We start from the raw sequence: 22,046 nt of genomic DNA, 5'->3' as shown, positions 1-22,046 counted from the left end.
ATATACATGTGTAGACTGAGACCATAGTATGTTCACGTGTCAGCTGTAATTTTCACAAAGAGATATGTTTCCATTTTCTCTGCTGTGCATAAAGAAAAAATGCAACACAGGCATGAAAGTGTCCCTGGGCTCCAGTCTGAAGGTGAAATGTCAGCATATTTCACCTTTATGTACAACAACAATCAATTAAGAGCACTACTAGGTTTCTGTTTGCAGTTAAGGGTAGAGAGGAGGAGAAAGAACGACTGCTGATGTCTCCCCGGGTGACTCAAACTCTGCCACAAAACACTGATGCATACACACTGAGCACAGCAACAATTAATCAATCCCACAGCACGCACACACACACACACACACACACAAACACACACACACACACACACACACACACACCTCCTACAAACTATGCAGTGCCTGCATTTTGTGAGAGCTCATAAGAAGCGAGCAAATCAAACTGTTGTTTACAAAAAGTCCTAATTACTGTAATTCCATTCCTTTTACCAGCTTTGGCAACCGTACAGGTAAATATCTGGATGATTTAAAGGCTCTGAAGACATCTCCAAATCAATTTTTTTGCCCTTTTCCTTCTGGAAAATAAATGAAAACAACAATAGCGCTTTCAAACTTTTACAGAAGGGCGAGGGGTTGGAAATAGCACTCCTTGAAATGGTCTCCCCATCTCCTGAGGCTAAAGGCAATTTCATGCTCCAGCACGACTCAGGGGGACATCAGGACCAAAGGTGACCTCAAGGTTAACAGTGCAAACCCAATAAATATATTGGCAACCCGGCAGTACAATAACAGATCCTGGTCACACTCCTAAAATGCAATTCTGTGGTTTAATTGCCGGAGAAAATGGTGATTTCTAATTTTCCAGCAATGAAGTAAAATGAACATCAAGGCTCTTAAATGAAATGAGGGAAATACAGCGAGCACTGGGTCCACCCTAGGTGTTGTTGTTGACAGCCAGAGCAGTGTCGGCGTTCAGCCTGTTGCCAACCTTATCACTTGCTTCTGGATGTGACAGACATCAATAATTCAGAGGAACATCGCAGTGTTGGCAGCTATTTAAAGATAAAAGGCCAGTCAAGTGTACTTGTGTTTGCTCTAGGTTTGAACTGCTGTCATCTTGAGACAAGCAGCGCACTTATTAACAAGCCTCTTCATCGGGCATTAGTGGAGGTTAAGAGTTTACAGGCAAACCAAAGGCTAAAGCAGCTGTGTCGATTGTTGGTTTCTCCTCTTTGGCTTGAGGGCTAATCAGGGAATATCTGCTTCCAGCCCCAGTCGTTAAGATAAAGTGTGGTCGATTAACGTTTCTGATACGTTCTCTTTTGTGCGTGTTATAGGCTACGTACCATACTGACATTTCTACAATACGTGTCATATCACGTTCACGTTACATTCTGTCACCTTACGTTCATATCAGGAGGCAGAGGGGACGGTGGTGGAGTTACAGGCAAGAAGGCTGCCGGGCCAGTGATCGCAGTTCGAGACTGTATTTCAACTTTTGTAAGCGTGACACCACTTGATATTTTAAAGCAGACCTTGAGGCAATTACTGGTCGCGTTTATGCCGACAAGAAAACAGTTCTTTTTAATGGTAAGTCAGGACGTCTCCAGCCGTCTTTGTGGAGACAAAGCCGGGTGTTTTTAACAAGATCTCGGGACATCTCAAGCTGTGTTTGTGATGACTAGCGCAGGTATTTTAACCCAAACCATGATCTCTTCCTAACCCTAACCGAGTGGTTTTTGCACGTAAACCTAATCAGACTTTCACCACAGTGTTGTCTCATCATAAAAACTGAGGCGTAGATATTCAACATATCTGCGATTTGCAGTGATTTGAATAGGTTGATTGCCAGCGACTCCCGAAACGAATCCCAAAATCACAGTTCTCAAAACAATGGCCATGACCATTGCAGTGTACCAGGAACCACAGGTGACCTTAGATACCGCCGTCATGAAGGCAAAAAAGCCAAAAACATTTGGAGATTAAAGCATTTCATGTCAGGGAGGAGTGCCGTGTGATTAATTTTGATGACCTGTTTAACTCGTATTTGCTGGTCTGCGTGCTGCTGCTTGTGTGTTCTCAGCGAAAGAAACAGTTGGAAAGACAAGCTGGACACTGTCAACTCAAAGTGGAACAACGTTCTACAAATATCAGTCAATATCGGGTCACATGCTGGCTCACATGAGGGAACTGGATTCAATCGTGTGTCACAAAACAAGCAAACGCCACAAGTGTTTGAAGCTACAGATCTTCTCGTCGCTGCTCCATTGCTATCCAAAAAAGTGCAACTTATCTTTCAAAATACAAGCTGTCGGGAGCTGCCGTTCCCCATGGACGTCTTCCCCTCTTGATTAAATTCAGATGTTCTGGCTCTGGTACATTACCTGCCAAGATGGTGAGCAGCATACAAAACCAAGAATCAAAGCTTTACGATCATCACAGACTACATCCATGCTCTTGCAACAGTCTATGACCAAAACCTTGTGTAGATCTTGGCAATCAGCACCAGGGACAGCGCCAGGAGGAGGAACACAGAATCACATCAGACAGGGATGATTTTCACCATCATCATCATCTGTTAGACACCTGCCTATAATGAGCATCACATCAGCTTCCACAGACCCTTTTAAGTGCTCATCTAACCGGATGTGAAGAGCTTGAAGAGGAAAAAATCACCATAATTCATCGAAACACAAACCCACAAAGATTTCCAGCTGCTCAGAATAAAAAGCAACCTTTTGAAACTTTCTGTGAACCAATCAGAGAGCTTCTATAGCTCCAGGGATGTACTCTACAGGCCTGTGAGGACTGTCTGAGTATATGTGCATGTGTCTGAGAGTGTCAATGGGAATCATCTAAACTATACATCTGGAGATTTGGCATTTACGTTGGTAAATAAAGTCAAAGTGTTCTTACATCCTCATCCTCCTGAAGGCATTTCTTGCGGTACTGGATGTGCGGTTTGCCGTCGACGAGTTGCTGGGGGGTCTTCGTTGCGTTTTCCTCGTCTGCGACCTGTCCACCGAGAAGGTGGCTGGCCTCAGGTGGGTGCGGGAAGGAATTGGTCGTATTGATCTTCCCGGTGAATCTCTGATACAGCGAAGCCATAATATAGGTCCAGTCCAGATAAAAAGCAACTTACAGCATGTCACACAAGCCACAGACGGGTGTTTTCAGGACAGATCTATTGGTTTTATGTGCGCTTCGTGGAGAACCGATGGCAGGCAGCCAGCTTTCACCTCCGGGATGGAGCCAAAAGAAAAAAAAAAGATAAGGTGCAGATGCTCTGCTAGTAAATAAACATCTATGGTTGGCGGATGACTCACAGGCTTGAACTGATAGACCGATAGAAAGCGGGATCCTTCGCAGCGATGTCCTTTTAGCTTTGTCCAGGCGCGCAGCAGACTGGTGGGCTGAAGGTGTCAATAGTTGCTCTCATCTGTATTCACAACACGTTGTCTCCCCTCTCCAGTTCCCTGATGCCTCCTCACAGAGAGATAGCAGGCGGATGCGCTGAGTTTCCGATCAGATATTCGATCCCGCACCACGCTCCGGGAACGATTGTCCGCGAAATAAAAAAAAAGCGCGAAAAAGATACTGTTTCGACACTTTCTGCTGTGTGTTTTTTTTTTTTTTGGCGGACTGTCCTCACGCGTGGAGAGTGGTGAAGGACGCAGCGAGCCCGGCGGTGCTCTCCGCAGACGCGCTCTGCATGAGAAGTGACCAGCAGCTCTGACAGAGCAGCTTTTACTGTCACTGCGCTCCTGCTGGGTGCTTTCTTTTTACGCACAGACACGCACCAGTCATGCACAACTTCCACCTGTGCTCAGCTTAATTTAAAACCTCGGATGAGAGAGTGGCACTCGTTTATGATTTCGGGAACAGGGCCATGTGTTTTTCTTTTTCTTTTTTTTTTTTAATTCCCCAAATGGTTGCATACGGTCCCAGGGCGGAGCTCGAGTGCCTCTCTGTGGCGCACAGAATTAGGGCAGGCTGGCCAAACACCTCCAAAGAGGTCGACTTCAGGTGTGAGGCAACAAATAATCTTGCTTTTGCTGAGAAAATCCAGCTCTTGCAAAGTGAGGGGATCTTTTTCATTTCGCATTTTCCTAAAAAAAAAAAAAAAAAAATAACCAGAAAATGCAGCAAAAACATGCTGAAATGCAAGGAATTTATTTTTGCTGCTACATCAAACTCTCTCCTTCAAGTCTCATAAATACTCCCCTTCATGTCACATCTTATAGTAATAACTCAAACATGAAAGAGTCTCTTCCTCCACATAATTTATGAATTTGCCTCCTTCTATCATATATTTTCAGTCAGTCCACATCCACAAGTGTTGTTCGGCTCATATACTACACAGCAAGTGATTTCATGCTTGAAATGCTCACAGAGGCCAAGGCAAATGCAGCTCTCTGGTAAATGCAGAATATTGGCTTATATGTGGTTGGAGGGCAGTGGAGGAAAGGCTCTCGAGTGGAAGTGTTAAAATCTCTGCCATCCCTGTCATGAATGCCACCGGCGAACACCCCTCAGCCTCTCACTGTGAGGGCCCGAGCTGTATTTCTGGGAAATAGGTCATCTTCACAGGGGTACGGCTTCAAAAGCAGCACTAAAAGCGTGGCTCTGAACGGCCACACACATACACACACACACTCTGTTGCTGTTTTGCATCTCCCATTAATTCAAATCGAGTTTATTTTGTAGTCGTTTGCAAAGAGTACTCAGGGCTGACTGACTACAACAGCAGAAATGAAAATATTCTACATATTGGACGTTGAACAAAGAGCGAGAGGGTTTCAATTAATTTTTTTTTCCTCTTTACAAATGGTGAGTCATCTCTTTAGCTCTGAAAGAAACTGCTGGAGGCTCATTGATTCACAGCTTGAATTATGAATGTAACCTCTATAATAGGATATGTATCTGGAATACAGAGTATTGATTTCAAAGGTTTGGACATTCATTCAAAAACAAGGACGTAGGACATTACTGCCTTTGCCTAATTAAAGCTGAGTCCCTATCCCTCCCCTCTCTCTTCAGTTTGAATCAATTTCCCTTTGGATCTGAAAATGATTCACAAATCCATTCAACCACAACTTTGTCCCGTGCTTTTGCATGCTTTTTAATTGCAGCAGAGATTTATGTCGTGGGCTCAGCATCTGGGCTCCTCTTAACACGCTGGCTCGCCTTGGTCCCTGTCATCATTTGTTTCTCTAGTTCATAAATGCCTTTGCTGGCTCTGCTCACCCCGGGGGAAATAGGTCCGAGTCACTTGACATCCATCCCAGCCTCTCTGATAGATGTCTTCCAATCTCCCCTCACCTTGTTGGGGAGCTATTGTGATCCGCCTGGCTGCTTTAACGCTCCCCTCAGGACCGTGCCGGGGAGTCTGGGCTCAGCTTGACTCCCCTATCGCCTCCTTGCAGATACAGCAGCTCTCACAAACATCACTGCAGTCATGCTCTGTCTTCTAAGAGGCAAAAAAATTGGAGAGGCATGTAATAACAGCTATAATGATAATGATAGCTGCAGCATACCTAATACCTCTGCAGGTAGCTAATGGTGCTGTTGTAGCCGGTACAAGTTACTTCAGCTGTGATAGGGGACCATGTCATTATATTTCAAGCTTATAACAGACACATTTGGTCGGTTCTGGCTCTGTGAGGCTCCGCTGTGCAATAAACTCCCCTGGGTGAGTTCACTTCTGATCCCAGTGAGAGTTTTAAACAAAAGTTACCAAAGAAGTTAACTGAAAAGGCACAGATGTAATCTTATTATGAAAGAGCCAGAAGGAAGTCATTTGTTCTCCCTTCATTGCTGAAATGCAATAATCTCAAAATACAAGTGTTCACATGCTCCACAGAGTTCTGAGTACTCCGAGGCAGCCTGCAGGTCAAATACCACCACGGCATGAAAGATCAATCAGGAACCAAGACGTCTGAGAAACAAAATGGTGACCAAACTGTTCTCCAGCATAGAATAATAAATAATAATAAGTAGTATATTGAAGCAAATTAAGCTTTATAATGTTTCTCCATTTCCTCTTCAACCCAGACTCACATCAAAATGTGTAATAGCTACGCTGGTCCACAGCACAAAATGTAGTCATTTCACAATAATGGCTCTAAAAATGCATCATACTTACATTTTCTACTGTCCTGCATCCATGTCACGTGACAGTCTATGAAACAAAAAAACATGGCGGACATTCCTTTTATAGAGCGGTGTAGGAATGACGTATTTCCGTAGAACAACCCTGAAGCATCGCCCTGGTTCCCTCGACGAAAAGCCGATGGGATTTTTGAATTGGATTTTGGATTATCACCGTTAAAATCTCTGTGTAAACACAAGTTTATGATACTTACATTTTGTTCAGTAAGATAATCTCCACAGATGAACACCTGTTTTGTGATTTTCACAGGGTAATTTAAATCGCTAGAAGTAAAATGCTAACGTCAGGCTGTAAACAGACGCATGACTTAAACGCCACCACCACTAAGCGTCTCACTACAAAATTACTATACACGTTTTCTATAAATGGATCAATCTACAAGTCGTAAAGTTAGAGTTAGAATAGTTTGTGACTAAAGTCGGCCTGTAAAGAAGGACGAGTGAGTAGATGAGTCTCCCTGTTCGGCGTTAGCAACTGCCATTTTTAAGACAGGCAAGTGCTTCATGATTAAACTGTGGGACATTTAATGATGTATTTTATGTCCTAGAGAACAACATGCAAATATCTTAAGCCTGTGTTAACCACAGACCTTATTTCAGGCATTTAAGCGAAAACCCATTCAAAAAACTCATAGACCCCATGACGAGGGAACCAGAAAGTGAGAAAATGCATGTTTTATTTTCATAAATTCGTTCAGTGAGTGTGTATTATCTTTAATTTGTTAGTTATTATGAAGATTTAAGCAGGTTTCGCAAGAAAATTGTTGTAATGCAACATTTTCTGTTGTTGCTATGCTGGTTGCTATGGACTGTCTCTGAAACGGCGTAGTCTCCACATTTTAATTATCGTCTTCGTCGTTTCGTCTAAGTTTTTATGTTATTTGTGTTTAGCTTAAATTGGCTTAAAAGTCGGGCGGACTTCCTGGACTCTCCCAGTGATGACGTATTTCTTCTTCTTTGGTTTTCCAACAGACTGGTGCATTGCCACCATGATAAGGTTTTCTTTTCATGATATCCTCAACATTTCTCCACAAAAAAATCCCCAAAATGTCTTTACTGATTCAACAAGATGATATATTGATGTCATGGCCGCCAGTTTACATTATTTCTGCTTCGATTCTGAAAAATAAAGATAGCGGAAGGCTGAAATTTCCCAATATTCTCAACCCTCGTTGCCCTCACCAGTCCTTTTTGCCTTTTTCTGTTACAAAACCAAAAAAAGTATGTTTAAGCCCAATTATATTATTGTCTTGCTCAAAAATATATAAAGTGGGGTGAATTGCTTGAGGCGTAGCTCAGTGTCTCAAAGCAATCCTACCTGTCATTACTCATAATATCATGTATAATGTTCAGCACACATTAATGTCCTTACATTAGCTGAGATGCCACCAGAGGCTACCTTGTTTCCATCTGCATTCTGCACACAACGACACAACGACACACAAATTAATTGGATGGAAGAACAAACAGATCAATCAATCAATGTCCGCAGGAAGCGCAGTAATATCTAATTTCCTGTGAACATCAGTCAGCTGAGAAAGGAGATTACTGCGCCCCTCTACACGCATGTAACAGAATGGATTTAGTTATAGCCCACCGTAATCACACAATTTTCCACCATTTTCCATTTGGCATTAGCTGGACGCTAATGATTTCCCTTGATGCTGCAGTGAGCCAACCGAGGCAACAAGTTTTTTTTAATCATCCTGCTGCTTGTGTTGGATTACATGCCCCGGCTTTGATGTGGACTGAACACATATATTTTATGTCCTCTGCAGAGTCCATTGCTGGGGCATAAATAGTTTACTCTCACATTGATTTGGAATCATCATAGACTCACTTAAACTGAGTTGTGTACATCAAATTGTCCCAATTATCAGAACCAGACTTCAAGCAGGAAATGCTACACAACATAAATCATCATGATGATCCCTCTAGATCAGAGGTTTTTAAAGTGTGAAGGGAGAGGGAAGAGGTGTGAGCCGAGAAACTGCATGAGGTGTAAGGAGCAACTTGGAGTCAGTTATAGTAATTTGGCCCACTGACCAACGCGGTCAATAGCAGCAGCAGCAGCAGCAGCGGAGGCTGTGACACAATTGGTACTTTAAAGCAACATTATGTTAACCTAGCATCAGCAGACCAATTCCCAAATGTGAATTAGTCTAAAACCTCTCAGTTCATTTTCACTTTCCAAGGGCCGTTATTATTATGCGCATGCCAAAGAGGCGCGAGACCAGGGATGTATAATGAAACCTGGATACAGGATAGAAGGCGGGGCTCTGTGCAATCCTATGAAAGCTGCTCTGTGGCACATGAAGCCATAAAAGTAAAAGATGTCCAGGTAAAAAATTACCACCTAGACTAGTTGTGCACTAGACTTCTGCCAGCTGAGCCAGCTAACTTCCACTATAGCCTCCGCTAACTTAATTCAAAATGTTATTGGACCTAATGGATCAACTTCCGATAGTGAAATGAGGGTTGTGGCACTCAAAAAGATGTATCGACCGTTTTACAGCCGATTCTTTTACCATGTAAGCTTATGGTAAAAAGTCTTTTTGGGTGTCTATGCACCACGTGACCCGGCATGGCTTCAGTCCCGGTGCTCTACCTGGGAACTTACTCATGAGGCAACTAGATAGAGCAACGAAATGTGTGACGACGTGCTAAACTAGCGCGCAGCTAAGAGATTAGATAAAATATAAGCTTGTTAGCTCCCACTAAATCATGCGAGGTAACTATTACTAACATTAATACAAAGAGCAATAGTTTCAAAATCATTTTGATGGTACCGACTGGACCGTAGGAAGAGTGGTGCCTCAGTCTGCACCCTGAATGCCTATTTTTAGCCATGTTATTAGGTTGAGCAGGTGTTATGTCCTGCAAGAAGGCAGTTTTACAGCACTTTACGTCACAACTGGATCCTATTTTATGCTGAAAATGTTTTCTAGTTTTCCTCCAGCTGCTCTGCACCTAAAGTAGCTGCTAACTGCAAATAATTGCTGTTAGCTCAGTTAGCCATGCAGCTAGCTGAGTCCGCCCAAACTGGGAATGTTTTTTGTTTACACCGCTAGCACAGTAGCTTTGGACCGCCGGGAGCAGGAGGTTTTCAGGCCCAGAGCGGGGAATGCTGGTAGGGAGTTGTGCCGCTACCAGAACCATGCACAGTGGCCTCTATGGACATGGTGACAGAGGTAAAAACACTGAAAGACTCCAGAACTTCCCTGAGAATCACTATGTTTTCAAGTTTTCTTGAGTATCAAAGTTATCCAGGGATAGTTGTCAGTACCGCAGCCAACTCACTGATTCCATGGCAAAGATGGATAGATAGAAGGATAGATGAGTGGACCAACAGACCGACAGATAATTGGATGGAGAGATAGATAATCTCCATATTCCTCTTTCAAATTAAAGTGAACCAATGTCAGGTTGAAACAAACGTCAGGGTGTGTGTCTCATGACTCCTCTCCCATCAGGATCACAGTGTTATATTAAACATGTCTAGATATAACACTCATTGCTCCCAGGGTAGAAACATCTTCCTCTGTCAGTGTTTATCAAAATGCAATTATGCCTCACTGAAGGCCAAAGTCAATAAGACCGTGCAGAGGAATACGTTCCTTATCACTGAATTACACCTTAACACTACATTACAGCACGTGGCTCATTTTGGGCCATGTAACGATGGCAAATTCAATTACCTGCGATGCATGTCGTGACACTTAATTACAATTGTGGCCGCTTTACACAAAAGCAGAAGGCCTCCACAAATCACTGAGTCACACGTTGACTTCAGTTCAGGTCATATTTACCTGATAATATGCTAATAAAACCACCATAAACACATACGGAGACTCATGCAGATTACACATCATGCATCGTTTTTATGAAAATCGCACCATAAATTCACATCACGCTAAATATTCTCATGAGTGCTCATTTCTAACTCGCCCTAAACTCATTTCAAACCGAGCCGTGTGCAAAATTCAACTTTGTTAACTGCTTTTCTGAACATGTTGCCTGTCAGAACTGGCACATTATTATCCTCCACAGATAATAAGTGCTGAATCTTCCAGCACATTACAGATGAGGGGGAAGCTATGCAGTGAGCCCAAATTGAAATGGTAGCAGATAAGTCAGTGAGGAAATGGAGTTTAATGCCGGCTGATGTGGTCGAATAGAGCGTGGCCACGTTTGAGGGGAGCAGCAGAGTACTGTAACAGTTGTGGCAGCAGCAGATGATGAGGGGGAGAAGCAGGAAGGAAGAGGGAAGGATGGGGGAATAGGGAGCGGGGAAACTGAACAAGAGAGCGTGTCACTAAGAATTTATTGTCACAGGTGTGTTTGTGTGGGAATAGATAGCAAGAGTGTGTAGCGAGAAAAAGAAATGAAGGAGCTTATCGCATAAGAAGTGTGAACTGCCCTGATTCTCCCGCTCTTTTTTCATTCCGTTACTGGTTGCATGATTTTTAGGGAGCTACAAAATATAACGCATCTCAAGTCTTCTGAGCCATTAAGAAATTTCAGAGTTTTTGTGTTTACTTAGGTGCCATTAATTTGACTAATAATGACAAGAAACCTCAGATAAATACCTTCAGATTGTCTTTTCTGACATTTTTCATCACTTAAATAGCTTGAGAACATCAAAAGTTGTCCTAAACTTCTAACTTCTCATCACTTTCCCCTGCAGACCATTTGCATGCGAGCACGAGAGCAGCATTAACGTCAGCATTTATCCAAAAATGAGCAATTAGCTGACCTCAAAGCCATCTAAATGATTTCCAAATGAGCAAAGAGTAAACAAGATGTTTAAATTCAGTACATTCCAGACAGAATTGCAAAACCAATCATTTAAAAAATCCAAAATATCTCACATACGTACTTCCATCCAACTTTTCCCCCACGGTGGCCACTTCCCACCGAAGTCATTAACTGGCAACACATCACAAAGAATAACAATGAGGCACTCTGCAGCATATGTAACCAACCGTTCATTAGAGAAGTCGGCGATTTTAAATTGAAATGGGAAACGTTTGTCCATCAAGATCCTCAGCGGGGACGTCGGGACCCACCGCTCCCTTTCCCCCGCCTGTCCGGTTGCTATCACAAACAGCCAGCAGCCTTTTCTGTCAGGAGCAGGAGACTCACCCATAAACACAGACATTCCCCCACAGCGTGCCGTGCATGCTAAAAGGGCCCCCCCTTACCCTTCTGGAAGCAGTGCTGGTGTCTATCTTCAGCTGGGTGGCTATGAGGACAGACATGCTGAAAAGTGCCACTTGTCTTCCCTCCTCGCTGTGCTCACACCTTTTGTGCTGTGAAGTTGGAGCTGCTGGAGGTGTCTGAGAAGTACCCCCCCCCATCCCTTAACCACCACCACTACACCCACTCCTCCTCCTCCTCCTCCTCCTCCTCTCTCTCCCTCCCCTACGGCTAAGAGAAGAGAGGGAGAGGATGACCCGGGGGTCCAGGAGCCCCGACCACGACGCCTCCCTCTCTCTCCTCGCAGGGTGAATCAATCACACAGACGCTGGCATCGCCTCCACATGGGGAGGGAGAGGAAGTGGTGCGGGGTTAGCTCAGGCTCCTCCAAATGCTACTTATCTCTCCCGTCCTTACACCATCCCTCCCTCATTCTCTCACACACACACTCAAACTATCTCAAGAAGACTTTCATCAGCGCAGAGTTCAATAGTGTAAGAAAATAAGACACACACACTTCTTACACATACTGTATATATATAAACAATAAATACAAGTTGTTTCTCAGTACCGATATTGCCTGCGAGGCATTTTCCTCCTCGAGTGTGTGTGTGTGTGTGTTTTTCTAATCGGGGTGTGAGAACATATTACCAAGAAATGGATCAATTTCAGTCGTCTTTGCAGCTGGGTTGTGATTAAGCGCGAGTAATATTTATGCTGCCTGTCTCCCACGTCATAAAATACAACCCCACCACCACCACCACACACACACATGCACACACACACACACACACACACACACACACACACACACACACACCCACACACACACACCCATCAAGCCATGCTAACAGGACAGAAGCCTGGCACGAGCCACCCTGCTGCTTTATTTATGTAGCGTTTGTGCCTCGTGTATTGAATCCCGGGGCTGAGACTGAGCAACCAGTTTGTACAAGCAAACCACAGCATGGGAGCCATGAGGAAGCAGAGGATGAAATGGATTTATAAAACTAGAACTAGTCATATTTCTCAATGGATTCTTGTCTAAAGGTACACTGTGTAGTTCTGGGGATGAAACTGACTGATTTTTTCATGACTGAATAAACTGAATAAACAAACTGACCTTAAAGGACAACACAGTTTCATACTGTTTTACTTTGTTTATATGTGGCGGACCCTGCCGCCTTTCTAGCTTCAAACAGTGTTCTGGGGACCTTATGGAAGTGAGTGAGTTTGTATTATTACCTCATTAATGTTGTGACTACGAAAAATTCTGAGTTTGAATTTCTTGTCCAAAACTACGTAGTGCCCCTTTAATCTAAGCTGCTCAAGTGCTCATGTGACAGAAGCCAGAGGCAAGATACACAGAGCCTTGAGAAGACCGACACAGACAGCAAAGCATTCATAACTCATTCACTGAAACGGTTGCAGGGAGGGCTCCAAGAGCAGTGAATCTCAAGGCTACCCACACTCCAGTCCTGGTCAGGTAGCGAGGCTGAATCTAGCATTTCACAAATTTTTCTTTGGTTTGAATCAAGATGCTGAAGCTGTCAGAACAGTGAAGATGTAAACTATGTGGTGCAAAGTCATTAAAGCACCATCACGTTTCAGAACACTGCTTTGGGTTTTACACTTCACAGCTGTATAGGCTGGTTTCTAATTTAACATTCATGGGAAAAAATGTGCACTATCTTAAAATGACCTTGCCAATTATTCATTGGAAATGTGAATAAAGTAAAGTCGAAATGCCTATGTTCTCATTTCACGGACAGCGGTATGTTTTATACCCTGTGGCAAGAGCTGGTTTGAGGTTTCACGGCGCTTCATAAATACTTATATTTAAAGTCAGCTGAATTTCTTTTTGACCGTGACTCATGGACCCGTTTAAAGCAAGAGTCTTCCCCCTGCAGCTGCGGCAGTTTATCACTAATGACTGCCGAGTTTCTTCTGCTCATATTTTTACATGTCGGCGATGAACCTGAGTTGACAGCAGTAGGTGATAAAGAGCTGCACTTCTGTAAAGCTAGGTAGCATAATCACATGACATGAGACATGAGAAGATAAAAACACAAGAACAAAAGAGCAACTAGGGCTGTTTTCATGTTCATTAGGCCAACATATAAAGTCATATTCTACAGGGAGGACAAAGAAGATCCAAAGTTCATATTTGCATGCACACCACAGGAGATTCATCTGAGAGAATAATTGCTCTGGTGACTGTGCCGGGGAATAATAAAGTCCTTTGAGTTAATACAAGAGGTGGTGGTTTTAGTCGTAGCCGTTGCTGTTAACAAGCTGATTTTGTGCCATGACATTTTCCCAAGGTCCTTTAAACAAGCCCCTGATTGGTCGTTTCCCGCGTTGGTTTTTTGTCACATTTACAGCCGTGACATACACTCCTATGATTATGAACCTTGCTGGCTCACAGTAAGTCACTGTAATTGCAATTAGTGCAAAAGGTCAGTGCCGTTATTGCTGCGAAACACGGAGGTGATGTGGTGTTTCATCACGCTGACAGAAGATTAACAGTGCACGTCTTGAATTTCTTTGCTTGTTTACTTTTACTACGCAGCGCCGTTTACACTCATTTACTAATTTTCTTCCGTCTGTCACCTCCTGCTGATTTGGCAGAACGTGGGCCTCCATTAAAGCACTTTAAGAGCTGGTGTCAAAACAACGTCATTAATAAAGTCAGTGATCGATGGCGCGGATGAACCGGAGGAGACGCGTTAGTTTATATCCCAATGACAGTGTGTGTTTTGGTCTTTTTAAATCACGCATATCAGCATGTTCAAGGGAAACGCCTCAAGCGCATATGGCTCTGGAGATCGAGGGAGAAAGCTGGATTTATCACCAGATGCCACAGGGATAATGAAATCATCAGTTTTGGTTTTGGCTTATCTAAGAGTGTCTGCCTAACTGGTGTCTACAGCTGCTGAATTAAACTGATAAATCATAAACTGATCAATAAATAAGGCTGGTAAATACCATACCAAACAGCCATATGTGGATTGGAAGAAGCAAATCATCCGCGATGGCATGTTCCTTTTCTTGTGAGCAGCAAGAGATTAAGGAGACATATGATGCTTATTATCAGGTTCATATTTTTATTTAGGGTTACTACTAGAATAGGTTTACATGCTTCAATGCTCAGAAACACATCAGTTTTCTCATACAGTCCAGTGTTGCAGCGCTGTATTCCCCCTCTGTCTGAAACGCTCTGTTTTAGCTCCTGTCTCTTTAAGGCCCCTCCTTACAAATACCCAGTCTCCTCCGATTGGTCGGCTCACACACGCCTGAGCCAGCACAGCTAACAACAACAGAGCAGCTGTGCTAAATCAATTCTTACGTGCCAAACTAGCTGCTATGCATAAATTGTGCAAAAGTGTGACATGGTGACTAGTTATGTCACAAAGTTACAGAATTAAAGGCGGGGTCTACCGACGAGGCATTTCAGGAGCAGTGTTTTCTGTGAGAGAGAGGAGCTTCTGTTGGCACAGACTGACCTTTGTAACTTTTAAGGTCTCCTTTAAAGCAACACTACGTAGAAATTCTGTGCGATTTGGCGCCCCCCACAGTTTCTGAGTGCAACACCACTGTCATAAATATAAATCCCAGGTCAGACGTAATGTAGGTGCTAAGTACAAACAAAACTCATTACGTCACAACAATGCTATGCCTGAACACTTGTATTTTGAAGTAAACATGTATGTAACGCTGTGAACCTACCCTCTCGAAACAAGTGATAGGGGGCGGAGTGGCAGAGACAGAGACACCATTCACCTTATTACAAGACACTGTGCCATCAACATGATTTAGAAACTGTCATTTTAGGGTAGAAATGTTACATAATGTTTATTTAAGCAAACTTGTTGGGCTAAGGTCCAAACCCAAATGGACATTCAAAGAATTTCTGTGGAGAAATGTGAATAAGTGTTTCTTTCTCTGTGCTCCAGTGCAGCATCACAGCGTAATCTAAACTCATATCAGAAATGTATGTCCCATGATGCCTCCATGTCCTCAGCCGGGCTATGATCTTGACCTTCAGCCACACCGCAGCACCTATCCCCGGCTAATAGCCTCAAAGGCCCCGAGCATCTTCCACCAGTGCTCCTCCCTGTGGATCCCACGGATTCACCCTGCCGTACTTGGTATTCTTCTCAGACCAGCACCTCTTTGAGCTCAGGGAAGGGCAGCGGTGCAAAGATATGAATAGAGAACACAACACTGTTTGTCAGAATTGGAATGAGTCCAGGAATGTGTGCATATCAGGCTTCAGTATGTCTTTATCAGCGAGATGCAAGCGGCTTCACTCCAGACGGAGCTCTATCAGGTCATCTGTTACAAGTGACAGGTACAGATGAAACCTGCACCCCAGGGAGCAATGCAAGAGCGTGATTGTGTCCAGGATGAAGAACTCTGGGTGCTCGAGGGTGGCCAGGAACCCAGACAGCTTTCATAAACATGGCTCTCATCTACAGCAAACCTTCCCCGGAGAGCCAAACCCTCCGCACAGCAGTTAGTGGTGACAAATGACTGCTGCTGAATGGTGTTGTCCCTCGCTACCATGCGTCCCCTGGTTGTTTCTCTGTCTCCAAATTTCATTTCATTGAACAAAGTACTATTGTTCGCCGCCGGATTATCGCTCTCAATACGGTCATTGCCTGGAATAAACAGATGGTATTGAGATGTGCGCATCGTATGCGTACATATGCGTACATCAGGAAAACGAAAGTCATTTTCAAACGGCTAATAGCGGCTGTGGGCAGCAATACAAACATTTTAAGCAGGCAATTCAAAGTGCAATGGTTCAATGCAGAAACACAGAGGCTCACTGGATGAATACAGAATGTTTTTGAAAGGCATTTCATCTGAACATATTCCTGCTGCATACAAATCATTTCAGTGAAAGTTTTGTCTGTACAATCTGACTCCAGGGAACCTTAGCATTCAGCTCAGGGTGCCAGAAAATCTTAGACACTTCCTTCCAAACAGCTCTGATACCGGTTCGCTCCAAACTAACCTGATCACACAGATTAGTGCGCCGATCCTTGTACAGAAAATATTTGAATACGAACATGCATCATGACCCCGCGGACACCTTTATGAAAACTTTGACTGAACCGAACATTCGAGATAGTAACTGCAACGTGGAGATTTCCGCAGAGAGTGAAACAATACCGTTCATATCTTGGAAACAGAGAGCTCTGTCAGCCTCTCAGTCTCTCAGCAAATGCAAATGATGGAAGTCTAGACTCACACTGGCCTTGAAACCGTCAGGCAACGGGCAACACCAGAGGCAGCCACCACAACAGATGAGACAAGTCACCGTAAGGCAAAATACAAAGTGTATTTTCTGCTCTGTGGTGTAGGAGGTACAAATGATTGCCACTGATTCAATCTGGGCCACGTCTTTCCATCTGATTCTGAATGCACTTTTAATCGGGGATCTGAGATGCACTTTGAATGCTGAGTAAAAATGATGAATGAAAGGTTGCTTATGATTCTCTGTGACTTTACAACAACAACGCCCTGCAACACTACAAGATACAAGAGACAGCAAACATACAGGTCCATGTTACAGCCTAGTTTCTACAGAGGACTTATGGATGTTGGGATTTGTTTATGCTCTTGGGTGTGATTTCATTATAAAAGCAGTCGCGAACACCTTTGATGGAAAACATCAAAAACTCTTCAGCACAGCAGCAGCAGCATTGGCAGCTTACGATCTGACAACAAACACCGCAAAAAGCTTAATGCGGCGTAACCATGGACAACAGTCATCAACACCGTAATAATTAAAAATGTAATTATAGAAATTATTGCATGGAGAACATCTGCAATTCAGTCCACAGTGTTAAGTTCTGGCAACCCCTAACCTAGTAAAGAGTAGGGCACAGAGAGTTAAATCACAATAAACTTTAAAGGGCAACTCCATCAATTTTACACTGTAAAATCTGTTTACAGGTCTTGGGGATTACGAATGTATTTGAGAACAAAGTAGTATCAAGCCATTTGTGACTCCAGAGGCAGCTGCATGTAATCTAATAAATTGCCTCCACTGATGTAACTCATTGGCTAAGTTGCATTGTGGGTAATGTAGGCACCAGGTTTCGAAAAGTAAGAAGAATATGTGGAATAAATAAATTGAGGAAATTATAGAATAAATAAATGGATATGGAAATCAGCATCTCAGCACTGTATGGAGATGCTGATTTCCTTTTTGAGCACGACCTCAACCCCATTGGGAATCTATGGGGTGTTGTCAAGAGGAAGATGAGAGACACCAGACCCAACAAAACAGATGAGCTGATGGCCGCTATCAAAGCAACCTGAGCTTCCATAACACCTCAGCATTGCCACAGGCTGATCGCCTCCATGCCACGCCACACTGATGCAGTAATTCGTGCAAAAGGGGCCCCGACCAAGTATTGAGTGCATAAATAACATTCTATATTATAAATCCTTTTTTTGATTGGTCTTATGTAATATTGTCATATTTTGAGATACTGGATTATTTTTGATAAGTTTTTGATGAGCTATAAACCATAATCGTCATTATTAAAACAAAGCTATTTCACTTTATGTGTAATGAATGTCACTTTTTTAATTAATTTACAGAAAAAAATTAGCTTTGCCATAATATCCTAATGTTTTGAGATGCACCTGTAGAGAAGAGCAGCAGGTATCTCTTCTCTCTTTCCCTAAAGACCTCTCTCTCTTCCCCAGCTGGTGTTGCCTCATTGCAGATGTTTAGATCTGGATCTTCATCCTCTGGGACATCCTCTCTCTTCTTCTCTCTGCCTGTCTGCCTGTCTGTCTGTCTGTCTGTCTGTCTCTTCTCCAGCTGTCTGTGTGAATTATTAGCTTGAGTTTTGCTCTTGTGTCTTCCAGGTCTCCACGGTGGAGAGGAAGTCAGATGGCTCAGGTCTGTTTGCCGACACCTGAAGTTGCTCAACGTCCTCACAGATCTATTCTTTATACAAGTTTACAATCTCTCTATTCTGCACACGAGACATCTATTACATGTCCGTCTGTCTGGGGAAATGGACGCCTCCCCTGTTACTCTTCCTGAGGTCTCATCCATTTTTTCGCTGTTAATCAACGAGCTTTTGAGGAGTTTTTCCTCATCCGAACTGAGGGTCTAAAGACAGTTTGTTCAAAGTAAATTTTCTGTGTAATTTCGATGACTGCTGCATTACATTTATCAAATAAAAGAAAAGAGATGAAAAAGGGGAATTAAGAAAATTATAATTATGAAAGAATACATGCATATTCAGCTTCTTAGTGTCAGTAAGTCAGAGCTCTCTCTTTCTCAGGGCAGGATCATAACAACCACATCAGCCTTAATGAGTTTTAGTGAAGACATGTCTGCATTTTCTCCAAATTCGCTCAATCCTCTGAGAAGGGAGGGCAGCTCGGATAGCCAGACTTAATGATTTCTTTTCTATGCAAATTGAACACAGATTATGTGCGAATTTAATAGGCTGTGCCTGCGAGTCGTTTAAGAGTCAAACTTCTGGTCACAGAAAACTTCTGTGTTCAGGATTTTTGGGGGGGCTTTCATTGCAATGAGCTGTAATTGGAGTCAGCAGAAATCTGGGATGTATAGAGGTATCCTTCTCATCGCAGTGGTGGAAATTTGTGTGAGAGAAACTGACTGGAGGCTTCGAAAGCCCGAGTAATGAGAGAAAAAATCTGTCAAGATGTCGACAAATAGGAAAAGACTGTGGAGGATGCTTGATCAGGAGTCAGTGTGCGTCTTCGTGCCTCCAGCAGAGGGCAAACTAGCTCCAGCATGGGATGATATCAAGTGTCAAGTGTACTATGTGACAAATGAGTGAGCACCCACAGAGAGCAGCCACCCATCCACATTTTGACAAGACTGAGTTATATCAAACAAAGCATGCAGAACTGTGAAATCTGAATGTGATTAAATGAATCCAGTGAACCGATGGAGCAAAATACTGAGTTTCCACGTTGTCCTTGGTGCATTAGTGACGAGTGAGACATTTCTCCTTTAATCTAAAACCAAAAAAAAAGAAGAATCCATCTCTAAAAACTGAACTGCATGGGGCATAGGTCTCATTCAACTCACAGAAACAGATATAAATAGCCTTCAATATAGAGCCTGTGATCTGAAAAACAATTTTTGGGATGACATGCCCCCTAGAGGCTGACAGTTTTGTCGCAAATTAAATATTTCACAGCTCCTCCTCAGAGTGACACACGGAGGGAGACTGATTCAACATATTTTTGTCCCTTATCAAAAAAGCAATCGATGCGTCTGCCTGTGTAAGTCAAGTTAACTTTGGCTCTCTTGCCTGAGCGTTGTTGGGAAATGGCTTTATGGGAGTGCTATTGCGGGGGCATTACTTGGCAGACAAGATGTTTTCTTTTTCTTCTCTCTTGTACCCCTATGGGTTGATTTGAGACGTTTCATTTCCTTGTGAGTACGCAGGAAAAAACAGCACTCCATTCAGCTGAAGTAAGTGGGTAATCTGGCAGATGTACAGAGTGAAAGTTGGTAGAAACATCAAGTCGGAGCTGTGAGGGAATAGAAAATTATACTCAGACTTTTATCAGGACAGCCTAATTGGCTTGACTGCACGAGCTGCAGACGGATACTCAATTTGGGCCATGAAGTTTGCAAACAAGTTATCAAACGAGTCGAGTGAGGATGGAGAGACCTCCAACAGAGGAAACAGTGGCACTTAGTCTCCACATTTACGCACTTGAAACGCTGAATATGTAGCTGGAGTGACATTTGTGACAAAGGCAGGAAAAAGTTTAAAAATCAAGATTAAAAGACCCAAAAGGCAGCAACACCCCAGCATCTCTACAACATGCAACACGACTCTGGTCGTCTTCTTTTTCATTCCATTGCAAAAGGGAAATAAAACCGTCTCCTTGCGCATCAGCGCCTGCAGAAGTACTCCAACAACACTGCGCCAAACAGGCGAAGGTGGATTTTTCTACGCGTAATGGTTCCAGGAAAGAAATGTGAGCAACAGAGGACGCTTCACATATAAATTACCTTGTCTCCTTTGGTGGATGCTTTGCGGTAGTTCCCTGCACCTGCTGATGAGTTCATGGTCCCATGTAGAAAGAGTCTGCAACACAAAGAACAATCAACTTTGATCTCTCTCTGTCTCTCAACATCCACGAGAATATCTGATTTTTTTCCCAGATGAAACACCACCCACCTGTAGTGGTAATGCCTTCTCAGAGAGTGGTCCGGTGCTAAATCAAAGCGCTATAGGCGCTGGCTGTCTGGGTACGGGCTATACAAGTGCGCGCAGCCAGAGGATGAGCAGAAAGTTTCCGGTCAAGACGATTCCCAGTCTGCGGGGGAACTTTCTTTTATAGCTACGTGCAGAAGTGTTGCTCGAAAATGAGCTGATCCGCCAGCCAGAATATAGAGAAAAAAAGTGAAAAGGGGAGACGCTTTATCAGCAGATTGCATATGCGTCTCCGTTAAGTTGCAGTCTCAATCCACTTAGTTGAATAAGAGACCGTATTGGCTTTCTCATCTGCGCCTTTTGGAGACGTTCACGCCCCATCCAGCGTGTCAGAACATATCGAGGAGGGGTTGTGACAAGTTAAGAGCGCTTTTGTGGCGCAGAATCAGCTCAGACCTGTGTGGCTTCTGCTTATCAGGAGAGGTTTAGACATCTGACTCCGCTTTCACGACTCGATTATGGAGAGTTTGCGCGCAGCCTCTAACCTGTGCTGTGCCTTCTCGCCGTCTGAGGGCATAAAACTTCCGCATCGAGGCGGCAATTAGACGCTTTTAGCGGTGGGTGGTGATCAAAGTGGAAACCGTGTCGCCCTCTGGCCCCCTCAGCGGTTAATATTTTTCCATAGGCCTAATGAGGTAGGGATGCAAAAGAGTTCATTACAGAGAGTAAAGTGTGAATTTAGTAAAAACCACAGGGAGCAAAGTAGCGGCGCACTCTGCAAATACTAATGATCCGGGGCTGGGGAGTTTTCTCCAACTTCAGCTGCAGCTAATTAGAGGGAACAAAAGGACAGACTTTTCTTTTGTTAGCAAGAACAACATGATTGATATTTAGCTGAGGATATTTGTGTGAATCCCAGTGAGGGGAAGATTGTTTCATCCACCTCCTTTTCTTCTGCAGACTTGTGTGATGTTGAAATCAGAAATAACAAAAAGGAACATGACTGATGACCAGTGAAGGCAACTTCAATACTTCTCTCCAGAGAGTTTGAGGAGGTGTGGAGAGGAAAAAAAAAAGTCTATTCTGTAATCCCCAACTTTCTTTCTTACTCTTATTTTTTGCCGCATTGCACTGGTGTAGGGTCATAAATAATAGAGCAGCAGAAATGTGGTATATAATACCCGAAGACATGCAACTGTTTAAGTATGACAATTCCCTATTGGGATAAAGTAACAAGGCAACACAAAACTCACATATCTCCTCCTCTTTAAGGCAGATAATGAAGCAACAAAAGCAGCCACAGTTTGTGCTCTTTTGAGGCAATAGGAAGATCCAAGTCCTAATTGCAAATTCATTTAAATACAAAATTTGTGTTTTGTGTTTTTTCTCCGGTGTGAGAACTTCTTCTTGTTGGTGCATCACCTCCCAGGCGAATCTCCCTTTTTCCCATTTCACTACTTCAAAAGAAGAAGAAGTTTTCAT

General features: G+C 43.4%; 1 protein-coding gene across 1 annotated transcript in view; it reads right to left on the bottom strand.

Annotated features, from left to right (window-relative positions):
• The window catches only part of LOC141016763 (A-type potassium channel modulatory protein DPP6-like), a 92,775-nt gene extending 71,522 nt beyond the window's left edge, over nucleotides 1-21,253 (bottom strand). The window contains exons 1-2 of the mRNA XM_073491302.1: nucleotides 20,589-21,253; nucleotides 20,420-20,495 (exon numbers count right to left, since the gene is read on the bottom strand). Coding sequence (XP_073347403.1) covers nucleotides 20,420-20,476 — 57 coding nt within the window. The 5' untranslated portion in view covers nucleotides 20,477-20,495; nucleotides 20,589-21,253. The remainder of the gene's footprint in view (nucleotides 1-20,419; nucleotides 20,496-20,588) is intronic.
• Between the last annotated feature and the right edge of the window lie 793 nt (nucleotides 21,254-22,046).

This window comes from Pagrus major, chromosome 21, assembly GCF_040436345.1.
Source record: "Pagrus major chromosome 21, Pma_NU_1.0".
NCBI classification, from domain to species: domain Eukaryota; kingdom Metazoa; phylum Chordata; class Actinopteri; order Spariformes; family Sparidae; genus Pagrus; species Pagrus major.
The sequence above is the reverse complement of the archived record's forward strand: the minus strand, read 5'-3'. Positions and strand labels throughout refer to the sequence as shown.